Below are 16,313 nucleotides of genomic sequence, written 5' to 3'. Positions count from 1 at the left end.
GTATAGGTATAGGTATAGGTATAGGTATAGGTATAGGTATAGGTATATTATATGCATACAGTATACTGTGTGTGTGTGTGTAGGCACAGCAACACTAAATGACACTTTTTGTTATATTTGTGGAATTTGAGGAATATTGGGATTCATGGTCTTCAAAAATAGACCAGCAAATCCTAGGAGCTCCCAGGTAGTCATAAGAGAGTTTCGGTGCTATAACATGAGCGAGCATCATACTTCAGGTTTCTGTACATCTCTGTGCCATAAGGAAGCTCTGCCTAGTTTTATCTGAGCCACAGGTGGCTTCTCTGCCACAATAGTGATGCTCACCTCACACTATTAAGTCTTTAAGTCTTTTAAACAGGAAGCTATAATTATTCTATGTTGAAATTGTATCTTTTATTGTTATTATGACTTTCAAAATGATCCTTGCAGGAACAGTCCTATGGGGTACGGCAGAATCATTTGGGGGATGCTTTGAGTGGCAAGCTACCTTTTGTACATATTTACATAGGAGTTCTGTGCTGACCATTTAAAAAGGGGAAGCAGATGAATGTTCAAGGCTCTTGTCAGATTTTCTCGCATGAGAATAAATAAGACGTTAATTTTCTTCCCTCAAGGCTATCACCAACGTTCAGCGTTTCTAATTTAATATGCAACCTTATTTACCTGACAAAATTCAGGTAGCATCTAGAACATAGCAGAGCCTCATACAGATTAAAACTTTTGAATTAAAATAAATCAGAGTTGCCGAAAAGCAGCAGGTGGAGTAAACCAGGCTTTTTTTTTTTGTCTGTATGAAAGATGATAAATGGTACCTGCTTGTATAAGGCACATAAAAATGAGTCTGTTGGTGGGTGCCAAGTCCTTGTCTAGGAAAATGTGATATGTACATTTCACACTCTCACAAAAGAGCCTGAAAAGTCACCCACCAAAGTGGGCAAACAAGTGGTTTACAATTGCAGCACAGGCTTGACTCTTTCAAAGCGAGGCTTTGCTAGGACTGGGGAAACGGCTCAGTTGGAAAAGTGTCCACCTAACACACAGGAAGCCCTAGGCTGGACTCCTCCATGGGGTAAACGTAGTATAGTAGTGTATGCCAACAGTCTCAGTGCTCAGGAGGTAAAGGCAGGAGGATGTGTTCAGTTTCAGACAGTGAACTGGTTGGCTTACATGAGCTTCTGTTTCAATGGCAGAGCAGAAGTCCTGAGCTTCTTCCTATCACGTTGTATGTGTGGATATACATAAAATAAGATTCTACAGCATTAAGGACAGACTATATTACTTCTTAAGGAACTAGTAACTTCTTCCTACAGAGAAAAATATATAAGAAAATCCCTGCTGGGCAGTGGTGGCTCACGCTTTTAATCCCAGCACTTGGGAGGCAGAGGCAGGCAGATTTCTGAGTTCAAGGCCAGCCTGGTCTACAGAGTGAGTTCCAGGACATCCAGGGCTACATAGAGAAAGCCTGTCTTGAAAAACCAAAAAAAAAAAAAAAAAAAAGAATCAAGAAAATCCATGATGTGCTAGACAAGCTATCCCTCTATTAGGTAAACAAATGTATTAGTTAACCCAGAGATCTACTGTTCCTATGTTTAAAGGATCAAGAACTGCTGGTTATTTTGTGAACTGGCTGGTAGAAAGTGAACCTATTCTGAGGATAAATTAATGACTATAAGAATCTTAGAACTCAGAACTCAGAATGATAAGCCCAAATGAGGAAAGTGTGGAAAACTTTTTCTTCAAAACCAGTGGAAATGTTTTAACCAAACCATCTAAGTTAGCCAGTCAGTCAGTCTGTCATAGCATTAAGAGCACTGTATGGCCATCTTTTGGTCAATCTCTGTGAAATATGCTGTTGACTTCAGTGCACCATTCAAGAGTTTAAAATGCTTACCTAACAGCTCTGCCATCATTGTTTTGTTTTTCTCTAGGAGTTTTCCAAGAGGACTGAAAGTATTGCCACCCAGGCCGAGAACCTTGTCAAGGAAGCTGCAGAAATGCCACTGGGGCCCAGGAATAGGCGCCTGCTTCAGCAGCAGGCCAAGTCAATCCAGGAACAGGTCAAAACCCTGGAAGACACACTTGAAGAAGAGTATGTGCTTCACAACTTCTAAACGTTCCTCTCTGGGATAAAATCCCAATAGTGTCTCCTGTGTCTTCTATTCCAGTCTTTCAAAAATCTCAAGGTGTCATCTATATGTTTCAAGCTGTCTCAAGGAAGAAACTCAATTTAAAAGAAAAGTATCCTCAGCCCAGAGACTGGTATCCATAATAACAAAAGTATACGAGGGATTTGGTGTTTGCATCTTGAAATGGGATATTCATCACTAAGCCATATCTATTCATTTCTGTGGCCTTCACCTAATACAGGGGCAATCTAAAAACTAACCCACAGCTTTTTCTTTTTTTTAACTATTCTATTACGTTGTTGCTTGTTAGAAGTGGAGGTTTTCTGATAGCATAGATTCTAGGTCTAAACACACACTGTGTACAATACTCAAAGCTTGTGTGTCCGTAGTGCCTCTGTATTCAAACTACCATGGATTCATATAACCCTTCCAGAAATTACCTGCAAAACTCTACATTGCTCTTAAACATACAACATTTATCTAAAAAGAAGGAATAATCTCGTGTGTCCCTGTGATATCCTTCTTTAGAGTTTGAAGAGGACACGCTTTTAATATCATAGTCAGTATTATTTAAAATAATATTGCTAGCATTTTTATGTAGCAACTCATTGAATACTAGTCTATGACTCTCAAGAAACAGGACTGTACTCACAAGAGGGGTTTCGGGAGGTGAACACTGTTTTTAGTACTCTTGGGGCCTTGTGTTGAACATTTTTTATTGACCTAAATTTTAAATTTTGATCAACATCTTATTGACAACCAATTCTGACTCTAAACTTTGACAGCATTATATTTGATATCCTCCACCAAACTATGTAAACAGCAAATCTGGGAATACATTAGAAAACAGGCAGCTTCTAAATGGATCAGAACATCCATTTGAGGCTAAATTTTATGTAAAAAACAAAAACCTGAACTATAAGATAGATTAATCCTATAGATAGATAATCTATCTTAAGATAGAGAATCCATCTTATAATTACATTTTCATTCCTTACACTACTAAGTGCATTAGATATACACAGGGTATACAAATTTGAGACTGTGACACTATTGAATTTGACAATCAATTGATGTCATTATTTGTTCTTGGCATCAAGTGCCTTTTATGATCAGGTACACCTCCCCTTCATCCAAGGACATCAGTTAGTTTAGTACTAAAGTGTTACTTTTCTAGTTTCTTTCTAAACTGAAAGCCATGTTTACTGGGTTATGTATCCAGAGCTAGGGTCATATCCATTAGACTTACAGCACAGAGACCCAGTGTTGTCTGCAGATAGTTAGGGAGCTCACGAATAAGAGTTTACAAAAGTCTTTTGGAATCAGGTGATCTGTGAATAGCTGAGAACATTGTAAGTTATAAACCAAAGGCTTCGCCAAGCAGATGAGAGCAGGTGCTGCCCTGTGGCCTGCAATTAGACCACAGGTCTACCTTGATTCACAAATACTTACTTTACCAAAGGATTTTAGTATAAAGTGTTCCAGCAATGCCCCTCCTTGAAAGTAAAGGCAATAGGCTGAACTATCTAACCCCAAAAGCTATTCTGGGAATGTTCCTTATTCTAAATTCTAAAAATGGCTTCTCCTATGCAGAGCTGGACCACGCTGGTTCACACCCTTTGGAGCCAGCACAATTAATTCAACGTGTGCCACCACTTACAGTCTAACACTTGCACTTTCTTCCCCAAAGCCCATTCCCAAAAGAAACAAGGAGGCTGTTCTCAGATAGACAACTCATCTCTAGAGTGTGTGCGTCCCTGCTCAAATAGTTCATGCTTTGAAAGAATCAAATATCCTCAAACCCTTTCACCGGGTGATGTGTAGGGGGACAAAAATGTCTTTCTCTTCTTTATGGAAATACCGCATTTTAACTTAATTTGGTTAATTTTAGTATTAAAACCATGGAAATGGTGAAATCCAAGTGGGATCATTTTGGCAGTAATTTTGAGACCCTGTCCAGCTGGATAACGGAGAAAGAGAATGAACTCAATTGCTTGGAAACCTCAGCATCTGCCATGGACGTGCAGATCAGCCAAACCAAGGTGACCTGCGCCCACGTTACCTTACTCTCTCTTCCTTTAAGAACATCTTTCTTACCTTTGTATCACCCAAAGCTCTCTGATCCCAGGACAAATCTTCCGTTCTTCTGTGACTCTTTTAAGTTAAATTCACGCCAAGCTAAGAGGTCATGATTGATGACACTCTATAGATGACATTGTGTATTAAGATTGTCTGACTTACAGATTCAAAGTCAATATTGTGTGCAATATCATTAAACTATTTTTATGGTTGCAGTACTCTTTTCCTTGATTTTGGTTTGACACCCATGCAGTGCCCTGGTTTTACGTTTATACGTCATGAAGTGTATACCCCATCTCCCATTGTCCTTTTTCAGAACCATTCCAAATGTCAGACTCAAATATTAGCTGTGTTACTCAGGCGTGGTGGCACATGTGTGCAATTCCAGAAATCACAGGGTAAAGGGTGGGAAGACTGCCACAAGTTCAAACTCAGCCTGATTTACATAGTGAGTTCCAGGCCCCTCTGGGATACATAGTGAGACTTTGTTGCAAAAAACCAAACCTTCTCAAAATGTACTAATGGAACTTATCTTTACTGACCAGAAGGGGGAGTGAGAGAATCCTTTTCTTTTTTTCTTTCCTTCTCTTTTCTCTTCTTTCCTTCCTCCCTCCCTCCCTCCCTCCCTCCCTCCCTCCCTCCCTCCCTCCCTCCCCCTCCCTCCCTCCCCCCTCCCTCCTCCTCCTTCCCTCTCTCTCTTTCTCTCTCTCTCTCTCTCTCTCTCTCTCTCTCTCTCTCTCTCTCTCTTCTTTTTTTTCCCAAAGCTGTTAGACCCAGTTGGTTGCTATATTCATCTCATTTATGATCTTCTTGCCTGGACAGAGTCTTTCTGATGTATTAGCTTTTAAGAGGCCTAAAGAACTAGGTATATGGGTTACCACTGACCATTCTAGTAAAGCAGTTAAAAAATATGGGCTGTAAGAATTGAGGTTGAAGTGATCATCCTTCACTTAATACACACACACACACTCACACTCACACACACTTATACATACACACACACTCTTTATGAATTTTCTACATGTGTACAATGTATTTTGATCATATCTACCAGCTATTCTCCCTTCTAATTCCTTCCAGAACCCCCACCATGTTCTCCTTCTCAACTGTATTTCCCTGTTTAAGTATACACTCTGTTTTATACACTTTCATGCCACATGGGTTCAGATTCAGCCACTTCTTTCTGCTCACTGTCTTCATTTTTTTAAAGTGACAAACCCCTTTGCCATTGTGTTCTATTAATAATAAAATAAATGCTGAGTTGAGGACACATTTTACACTGTGACTCAGAATAGGTGGGAACCATGTGCGGGGGGGGGGGGTTCGTTCCACTGACTGCTGCTCTTGCTCCTCAGGAATCCTGTGCAATGGGATATCCATAGTATGTGGCAAACACAGCCTGCTGTCTTCTGTCCTGTACAGGAAAGCAGCTGCAAAGCCCTAAAATAAAATTCATAAAGTATTTTAACTCCTTAATAAAAACCTCTCACGTAATCATTTTCACTAAATTCTAAGGAAAAGAAAATTTCCCTAGAATTCTGACCACTTTTCAATCATTTGGACTCAAAGCTACTCTCTTCAGGAATTAACAAACACTTTATGACTTACTTTATTCATTCAGTAATTCATTTACTGTAACATTTAATCCTATTACAGTACTCTTGAATTATAAAATTGATTAAATGTCATGCCATTCCTTAGAAAAGTTAGAAATACTTAATATATTTTGACACATCCAAAATGGCACCTTAAAAATGACCTGAAATATATTAAATACATATAAATAGCAAATAAAAAGACATTTGTCAACAGAAGCAACAATGGAGTAGAATCCAACAGACTTCTACCTAGAAGGTTCATGGTTTGAGTAGTCATCCTGTTCAGAAAGGTTAAAAATACATTTGCAATATCCTTTTTCACTTTAAAACAAGCTTACAGTAAAAATTAATGGAGCATTGGCATGTCTATAAAGACAATCTCAGCCCATTCTTATTCATGTCATTCCAAGTCACTGTTGATAAATAGCAACAACATATCCTGGGCTCACCTTCCATCTTTTCTTTAATAGAATATATTTTTCTTTTTACCGCAATCTCATGATTGAATTTGATGGCTATGGTCATGAATTTGTGGGTGGTGTGAGTGCGTCTGAGAACTCACAATTTTGTTCTTAGTTAAGATTCTTTCTGCTATTTGCTGCGATCATGTAGACAAAAATTAACACATATTAAATAATATATACATTTTGAACCTATGAGTGTTTTGTTTTCGAAACAGAATTTGCTAAAACAGAAATAGGAGCAGATAACAATGATCGGATAACAAATATCTAGCTGGTACCCTGCTGGAGCCATGAATACGAAAAAGAAAATTTGAAAAGATCATGCCAAGTGGGCTTTAAAGTGACATGGGCTCTTTCCAGTTGTCTCATCTTGACAGAGGTCACAAATGTATTTGTCCTAGGCCAGCGGTGTCTTCCACTTACTTGCATCTGAAACTTGATATATTTTTACATTATTTTGTTTGATGTGTACCATTCCTTGGAGAAATAACTTTGATTTTCTCCATTTATGAAACCCTGCCCACCAACACTGCTGCTCACACATGTGCTCACACACCCTATGGAACTCTCAGTTCTTTTTCTACATTGGCTACTGTTATATAAAGTATCTTTTCTCTCCCAAATCAAATGGATGATATGTACACATTATTTTTCTGTAGACTACCTAGCCAGTGAAGAAAGGAATGAATTCTCAGGCTATATGAGAATTTGCCAGATCCTAAAATTCTTAGACTAGGTATATCTGTTTCCCGATGATGAGCTAAGTATGCACAGGAGTTGTGTAGTGGAAAACCACTGGCTTAAGGAATAAATGATAAATCATCAAAGGCCACTTTCATGTGTGAGTGCAAAAGGGTTTAGCAAATGCAGCATACTCTATTGTCTTTGGAAAAATTAAATACATGCAAACAGTATTATTTCTGTGAGTTTCTGGAACACACTACTTCCACAGATCAGCTGAAATATTTGATTGATAAGGAAACAACATGCTTGTCTGTCTTCAGAGTCACTGTGAGAGCCCAGGGACAGCTTCTTGTTATTTCACCACAAGAAGTAGCCATTTCTCTGTCCTCGCCATCCAGCCAACACAACCGCCATTGCTCTGCACTTTCTTTTGTGTTTCTATGCGTTTGTTCTCCCCTGATGAGGTCAGGAAGCAAGTGGTATCCATTCACAGCTGCTTGGCCCCCACCTGAGTATGTTTGGACTTCAGTTAAGCAAACTGTCCCCATAGTCTCTGCTGTAGGTTCTGAACTTTGTGAAGGAGAGCCTGTTCAGTACACGCTGACATGCTTTCTTTTCATGTTTTAAATATTAGATCGCAATTCAAGAAATAGAAAATAAACTCGACAGCATCATAGAGCTAGAAGAAGAAGCTCAGTCCTTTGCCCAGTTCGTCACCACGGGAGAGTCTGCTCGCACCAAAGCCAAGTTGACACAGATAAGAAGATACTGGGAGGAACTCCAAGAGCATGCACGAGGCCTGGAAGGGACAATCCTGGGCCACCTATCACAGCAGCAGAAGTTTGAAGAGAATCTGAGAAAGGTAAGAACTGATGCAAGTAAACTTATATTACATATTTAGTATTATATGGAAATGCAGTGGATATTCCAGAAAGGGAGAAATAAAGAAAGACCACATGCAAATAACCCAGCAAATGGTTCCTAACTAAGTTCAGAATTATTTATATGGCACCTTTGGAAGGAGATATAAAAATGTCATTACACATTAGGTTAAGGTTAAGTCTTAACACTTTTTCTTTCAAATAAGATGCTTTGATTTTTAGATTCCATAGATGCATGATTTTAGATCGTGATAAAGTCATTCCCAACAGATAGGGTGCCATCTTCTCAATAACCTCCTCTGCTTCATTATGTATCTTAAATTATTTTTATGTCCCACCATTTTTTTTTTAGATCCGACAATCTGTGTCTGAATTTGCAGAGAGGCTGGCTGATCCGATTAAAATATGTTCCTCAGCTGCAGAGACATACAAAGTTCTCCAAGAGCATATGGTAAGAGTGTACTGCTACACTTTTTCATATTTATCCACTCAAAAAATTGGATGCTCCTACTTGAAAGGAAAACAGTAAATATTTCGAGAGTTAAAAGTTGGAAATATTTTATGTTAGTTGAGGAATTAAATTATTCAAATATAATCATTTCTTATTACAAGACACCCAAGCAAGTATGCAAATGAGTTTCCATATATGTATTCCATACATATACACATACGCACACATATACATGTATATAATAGCCTATATTTACTGGGATGGGGAGAAAATATTTATTGTGATGGGGAGATGGGTCAATAGGAATCTGTTGGATCCCAAGCACCCACAGAAAATCAGGGCAGGTATAGTGGTCTCCTGTAACATGCAAGAGATGGGGACAGGAACACAGGGGCAAGCTGGCTAGCCAGACTATAGAACTGTTAGTTCTATGTTCAGAAGAGAGCTTGCCTCAATTAACCAAGTGAAGAAAGACACGCAACTTCAAATTTGAGTTCCCATATTTATACGCACATGTGACTACATATGCAAACACACCCTCACATACCACAAACACACACACCACCACACAGAGATATACATTCTGTGTAAATGTGCATATATATTCTGTACACATTTCTCTTCTCATCAGAAGATGAGATGAGATGTCCAGCTGTCCCTCCCAGCCACAGTCTTGACTTCCATGATTTCAGTTTCCTGAGGTTAATGATACTAAAGGGAAAATCCTAGAAATAAATAGTTCATAAGTTTTAAATAACCTCCATCACTACAGGAAAAGACCCGAGAGAATAGTTCTCTCTGCTCTCTCCTCAGGATCTCTGTCAAGCCCTAGAGTCCCTCAACAGCACAGTTACCACACTCTCAGCCAGTGCCCAGAGGGTGGTAAACAGAGAGTCCTGCACCCAGGAGGCTGCAGCCCTACAGCACCAGTATGAGGAGATACTACAGAAAGCCAAAGAGAGGCAGAAGGCACTGGAGGACCTCCTGGCCCACTGGCAGAGGTGAGCAGCTCTTGGCTTACGAGGAGAGTACATACAAACTGTTCTCTAGGTTAATGGTTCTCAGTCTTTCTAATGCTGAGACCCTTTAACACAGTTCCTCATGTTGGGGTGACCCTCAACCATAAAATTATATTTATCGCTACTTCATAACTATAATTTAGCTACTGTTAGAAACCATCATGGAAATCTTTTGGAGATCAGAGTTTGCCAAAGGGTCATGACCCACAAGTTGAGAACTGCTTTTCTAAGTGGTGGGAAATAATCGCCCTAGATATAAGACAAGTGAATTTGGATGTCTGCTGTAAGGTATTCATTGATCCATAGACCCGAGAGGAAGCATGTGTATCTTCACATATTGTACAGATGTGAGCAAGTATGTCAGGGTTGCCATGGAAATGAATGAAGTTTATCACTTTGATAGGCAGGTATGCCACAGAGAGGGTGCATCATATGTGACGGATTGTGTTGGATTTGCTGACCCGAAGATTTTTGTCTTCTAGCGTCTCAACTGAAATCATAAGATTTTCCTCTCTCTCCCTTTTATTTTTTTCAGGTTGGAGAAGGGACTGTCGCCCTTCCTGACCTGGCTAGAGCGGTGTGAATCCATAGCAAGTTCACCAGAAAAGGACATTTCTGCAGACAGAGTCAAAGTAGAAAGTGAACTGCAGTTGATACAGGCAAGTTCAAGGAGGGTGAGGACAGAAATGGAATGGTCTTGTGTGCTTGCATTTTAATGTTAACTTATTAATTAAATCTTTGAGCCCTTTAATTATTTAACCATCCCGAAACCATCATTTGACCTCACAGAAACAAAGAGAGTATTCTGGACTCCCAGACATGTTAGCAATGGGAAATTTGTAGTGGCCTGTGACCATGGTGTCTTAGAGAATCCTGTAATACACTGTGTGGCATCTGAGTATCATTCATCTGAATATCACTGGTATTCCAGGAGATCAGGATGGAGGATGCAGAAATGTATAGATAACCTATATCATTGGCTGCAGGTATAATAGCTCTTTCTTTGAATGGATGTGATTTTTAAAAAAGAAGAAGAAAGGTGGTTTTTGTAAGAAAGAATAGAATGTAGAAAGAAATCAAGAGTAATTGTTGCATTCAAGAACAGAAAAAAAAGACGAAGGCTCAATGGGAAGACAGAAAAATTATGTGGCTAAAAAATCCTTGAGATGCCAATTTTCTAAACTAAAAAAAAACCACTTTTTTATTGAAGCTGCAGACAAATAGGGATGATTTTTGGTATATTTATAAGGCATTTAGAGGATGCTATCTGCACCAGAAAAGTCAGCAGGCAAAATTATTTCTAAAAAGAAATGTATCGTGTAGTAGATTCATAACTTGACTTTCCCTACCTCTCTTCAGTATAACTAGAAGACAAAGCAGGGGCTTGCTAGTTTTATATTTTTCCTAAAAGTCTTACCCAGGAGGCCTTTAGTGTATGAACCTACTGGCCATCTTCTGCTCTTTTCCTCCTTGCCTTTGGAAGGATGCTGTGCCTCTAGTCTTTTCTAACTTATGAAGCTTGGATGTCCTTCCTATTCTCTAAAGGTACTTTCCACAAAGCCTGGGACTCCCCTAATCCTGAAGGGGCTCACAACTCAGTTTGGTTCTTTTGTATGTGTGGGAAGGCAGTTCCAGAAAGAGAGGCACAGATCCACTCTCTGCCTCTGTGATGCTCGCATTTGTCTCCTTGTTCATCCTTTTCCATTCATTCAATGAAGCAAAAGCTACTGACCGGGTGCCTGCTGTGAGCCAGCTGCCACATCGGATGATGAAGCTGTAAAAGTGAACAAGTCTTAGACAGAGAGAGGACTGAGAGAGCACAGGCCTCTGTCACAGGGTCTGAACACTGCAGTGTCAGTCAAGTCTCCTCTGGACTGTAGCCTGACAACCTTGTTCGTCTCCTGCTCACCTCCTGGCCTTGCTTCCCAGGTGTCTTCTCTCAGGTGTCCTCTGTAGTATTGAGTCCAGCTTCACCTGGGGGTCTACCTTGTGATCATGGGAGGGTACTCCATCCTTTCCTGCCTCTGCAGTTTTGTTTGCATGGTGCGTGGGACCTTGAGGGGAAGAAACAGCTTGATGAGTCTTTATACCATGAAATGTCATCTCACTTGAGACTATTTTAACTGCTGTCACCTGCTGTCCTCTTTGTCCTATCTCTTGTTAGTAAGAGCCAAGGGGTTTACGGTGACATTGGAGAACCCAAAAAGTTCACTGCCTAATTCATCAAAAATAAAAATAAAGCCGGTGTATTACATAGAACTAAAATGAACAGGTCTTTTAAGTTCTTCAGTTCAGCCTAATAAAGTCTCTAAACAGAGCAACACCAGATTCCCAGTTCCTGGAACAGCATCTTGATTTATGCTAGAAGTACAGTGATCTCCTCTGCAGTAGATTTTCTTTGATTCTCTTTGTCAACTCATTGTGAGAGAAACTCACAGCTCCAAATTTGCCTCACCCTGTACCCAGACACTGAAAAAGTCCTACAGACCTAACTATTGGTTAAAACATGTGTAAAAGGTGATCTAGAATCAATGATAAAACCAAGCAACAAGTCTCTCTGTTTTTGTTTTTTTTTTTTTCACAAGAATGCAAAGCCAGCCTCTCGCTGTCCTCTGGGTCAGCCCTGTCAGACTGAGGCCTGTCTTTCATTCCACTCTTCAGGCCCTGCAAAATGAAGTCGTGTCCCAGGCCTCGCTCTACAGTAATCTCCTGCAGCTGAAGGAAGCCCTGTTCTCAGCAGCATCCAAAGAGGACGTGGCGATGGTGAAGCTGCAGTTGGAACAGCTGGATGAACGCTGGGGAGACTTACCGCAGATAATCAGCAAAAGGTTGGTTCCTCAGTCAAAGGCCTTCTATTAATGCGCTTTTGACTACGAGGGTGAACCGTGTGTTTTGTTTGAGTTTATATAACATGGCTGTTCAAGGACAGATTCTGGAAGAGATGAAACCTACTTTATCTGTCACATTTGAATCCAGGATATCCCTCAGAAGTGAACAGGAAGAGTTATGGAAACACAACAAAGAATTCTCTAATCAAAAAAATCACATCTGGCTGTCACCCTGAGTGTGGGCAGTGGGGAGGTATGGGGGCTTGGGGTGCTTCTGGAAACTGAGCAAGGACGGAAGAGCTGGGTGGGACAGGGCACAGGGAGAGTTACTGCTTTGCATGTGGTGAGGACGCTGCTGGAGCAATGGGCACAGCTCAGATGTGGTTGATTGGTGACTTGGTGCGGAAGCACAGAGAAGGAACGAGCTATCAGAGTGGACAGTGGTTCACTGAGACCAGGAAAACCAGGAGAAAGGCAGAGTGTGGGGATGGGAGTGTAGTCAGAGGTCTGGCTTGTCTGTATATAATTGCTTTACTTTGCTCAGGACATACGTTCCCTTCTCCAAAGTGTAGTAGGACCCATTCAATTCATGGCCACTGAAAACCCCTCTCTTCCTTACAGGATGCATTTCCTCCAGTCTGTGCTGGTTGAGCACAGGCAGTTCGATGAGCTGCTGTTTTCCTTCTCTGTCTGGATTAAGCAATTTCTCAGTGAATTACAAACAACTTCAGAGATAAATTTAAGGGACCATCAAGTGGCTCTTACTCGGCACAAGGTAAAATGGGATCCTCTCAAGATGCAAAATAGAGAATTCAGAAAAGAGAGTCTGTCGACTTCTGCTGACCTATGTAGATCTTGTCATCTGGACCTGGGATCTGAGGACCTGAGAGAATGGGGCGGATTAGAGTCTGACGCTGTAGACAGCCTCACTTCAATTTTGGTGTACTTATATACACACCTGTAACAAAGAAAGCAATGATCTGAGGATGGTTGAGTTCAGAAAAACATAATCAGAAAACCATGTAAATAAACAGCAGTAAGCACATACTAAATATTACCAGAGCAGCCCTTTCCCAGAACTTTCTTAGGACAGACCAATTTATCACAATTGTCTGGCATGTGGTATAGATCATGTTTTGGAAAGCAGGAAAGCGAGGCAGACGGCCGTATTCAGATTCAGGATATACTGACCAGATTGGGTTCTAGAGCTATGATCTGACATGCAACAAGAATGAATGCTTCTTAGAAATTAAATATAAAAGTTTGATGCAGGTGGCACAAAGTCACATCTAAAAACAACTCAGGGAACAAACTGTACCTGAGGTGAGAGGCCCTCTGCCTTTTTTCCTGGCTCTTTCACAGGCTCCCAGGATACCGTTCACCATTTGTCACCCTTTTGACTGTGTTCTGAAGAAAGTCTTTCATTCAAAGAGATGGCACACTTAAATGCATACATAACAATAATTTAGATTTGTTATTTGTATTAAATATGGCTTAAAAATTGAACTTATGGATCCAGCCAATGTATTGGGCTGGTAAACTAAACTAAACAGATGAAAAGCACTTCGGATAAAGGAGGGTAACTCCAGCAAACAAACAAACAAACAAACAAACAAAAGAAGACACCCTGTAATTTTTAGCAAAAAATGTTAAGGATTCCAGTTTTAAGTTTTCCATTTTGTTTTGGTCTGAAAACAAAGACACATACAAATTCCAGTGTTTGAAAGGCTCTTTTTTTTTTCTGAATTAACTACTCAGTGTGAATTAACTATCAGTGGCTGCAGATTCATGAATTATTGATATTCCCCTTACTTGTAACCTATGAATAATGTCTATTGTGGTACTATTAAAATTCAAAATCAGATATTGATCAAGCATTGGGATGCTAGTGTTTCCTTATAGACTCCATATAAAACATTTAATAATTTCTGAGTGTTTATTCTATGCTGACCCTATACTTTCTCTAAGAAAGGAAAAGTCAACACAGTCTTCAGGACAGGAGACAGTCTTACAGCGTGAAGCAATGATTCGCAACCTGTAGGTCACAACCCCTTTGGGAAATCAAATGACCTTTTCACAGGGGTCACGTATCAGATATCCTATGTATCATATATTTACATGATGAGCCTTAACAGTAGCAAAATTATGGTTAAGAAGTAGCAATGAAAATAATTTTATGGTTGAGGGTCACCACAACATGAGGAACTATATTAAAGGGTTGTTGCTGCATTAGAAGGTTGAGAACTGCTGTCTTAGAGGAAGGCACTGGCTGAAACCTGTGGCACTCCAAAGAGCCTTTAAGTGAAGTGCTGCTTTCTGAATAACTATTTCAAAGGGATGGCACTATTCAGTGACCAGAACCAAACGCTTTCAAAAAACTAACATTTCAAAGGGGAAGAGAGATTGAACCTGCTTGATCAGGTTTTCTAAAGCGAATCTCTTAAGGACAAAAGAGGAGTCTGGAGGGGGAAGTGATTTAATGGCCAAGCTGGGGACTATTTAAAGGAATCATGGTCAAGATTAAAACAGTAATGGTTTCTTTGTGAGGGGAGCAATGTTCACATTCTGCTGGGTTTTAACTATGGTTTGTTGTGAGCTGGTCAAAATCCTATACAGTTGGCTCAAATAAAACATAGATGGGAAAATAATTAGGTCAGAGTTGTGTTCTATATGGCACACACAGATGAGCAAAATGGGAAGGCTTATGAATGTTTACAAAAGCTTCTTCACTATAGATAACTTAAAGATACTTTATTTACTTTTAATTATGTATTCATGTGTGCACATATGTGAGTTGATACATGCAAAAACAGTTGCTCACAGAGGCTGGAAAAGACCACAGGATCTACTGGAGATGAAGCCACAGATAACGGTGAGCTTTCAGGTAGGGCATGAGTCACTTCTAACCACTGAGCCATCTCTCCAGCATCTATGGATGACTTCTACAACTAAGCTATAAACCGAGGAAAGAGCTCAGTTAGTAAAATGCCACACAAACACAAGGGCCAGAGTTTGATTTCCAGTATCGTGTTAAACACTCAAACAGGTTAGTTAGTATGTGTTCATAATCCTAGCTCTGGGAAAGCATCGAGAAGTTGATCCCTGAGGCAGGAGAGCCAGCCCATCTCACTAAATCAGACACCTTAAAGTTCATTGACCATGACGAGGAGAGAAATTGAAGGCGACATCCTTCGTGTTGACCTCTAGCCTCCACATTCGTGTATGCCAAGGCACACAACAGATAAGTACATACACACATGGAAATACAACTAAATAAATAAATATAAATGCTAGGCTATCGACTGACTGGACTATCAACGGTGAGATCGTAAACCCTTTGGTTTATCTGTGCTAGCTGTAATGTGTCTGAGATTCAGAGACTCTCTTCCCTTCCAGGACCACGCTGCAGAAATAGAGAAGAAAAGAGGAGAAGTAAAGCATCTACAAGGTCACTTAGCGCAGCTGAGGAGTTTGGGCAGAGCCGAGGACCTTCACCCACTGCAGAGCAAGGCTGATGACTGTGTCCAGCTCTTCGAAGAGGCCAGCCAGGTAGTGGAGAGACGGAAGCTGGCTCTGGCACAACTAGCAGAGTTCCTCCAGAGCCATACCTCCGTGTCCACTCTTCTCCACCAGCTCAGGCAAACAGTAGAAGCCACCAAAAGCATGAGTAAGAAGCAGTCTGATTCCCTCAAAAAGGACCTTCATGATGCCATTCAAGACGTGAAAACGTTAGAATCCACTGCCATCAGTCTTGATAGCACTCTGACCAAAGCCCAATGCCACCTGAAAAGTGGGAGCCCTGAGCAAAGGACCTCCTGCAGAGCCACCACAGACCAGCTTTCTTTGGAAATAGAGAGGATCCAGAACCTTCTGGGAACCAAGCAGAGTGAGGCGGATGCCCTGGTGGCATTGAAAGAAGCATTCCACGAGCAGAAGGAAGAGCTGCTGAGAAGCATTGAAGACATTGAAGAGAGGACTGACAGGGAGCGGTTAAAAGAGCCCACCCGTCAGGCTCTGCAGCACAGGTCAGAAACCCAATGGACCCTGGTCTCTGCTGCTTGTTCTGAAATTCATTTTCCTGCAAAGCTTTAATGGTGCCCTCTGTGAGCAACTTTGTCTTCTCCCTGCTCTGTCTCTTTGTGTGTGTGTGTGTGTGTGTGTGTGTGTGTGTGTGTGTGTG

At 40.6% G+C, this 16,313-nt stretch overlaps 1 protein-coding gene across 1 annotated transcript in view; it reads left to right on the top strand.

Moving 5' to 3' along the window:
* The window catches only part of Syne1 (spectrin repeat containing nuclear envelope protein 1), a 471,763-nt gene that overhangs the window by 173,182 nt on the left and 282,268 nt on the right, over positions 1-16,313 (top strand). The window contains exons 31-39 of the mRNA XM_028764327.1: positions 1,932-2,092; positions 4,021-4,171; positions 7,589-7,816; positions 8,188-8,286; positions 9,100-9,287; positions 9,841-9,964; positions 11,967-12,133; positions 12,755-12,908; positions 15,530-16,158. Coding sequence (XP_028620160.1) covers positions 1,932-2,092; positions 4,021-4,171; positions 7,589-7,816; positions 8,188-8,286; positions 9,100-9,287; positions 9,841-9,964; positions 11,967-12,133; positions 12,755-12,908; positions 15,530-16,158 — 1,901 coding nt within the window. The remainder of the gene's footprint in view (positions 1-1,931; positions 2,093-4,020; positions 4,172-7,588; positions 7,817-8,187; positions 8,287-9,099; positions 9,288-9,840; positions 9,965-11,966; positions 12,134-12,754; positions 12,909-15,529; positions 16,159-16,313) is intronic.

Source organism: Grammomys surdaster, unplaced genomic scaffold, assembly GCF_004785775.1.
Source record: "Grammomys surdaster isolate TR1022 unplaced genomic scaffold, NIH_TR_1.0 143, whole genome shotgun sequence".
Taxonomy (NCBI): Eukaryota; Metazoa; Chordata; class Mammalia; order Rodentia; family Muridae; genus Grammomys; species Grammomys surdaster.
Note: the sequence above shows the minus strand (reverse complement) of the source record. Positions and strands in the feature narration are given on the sequence as shown.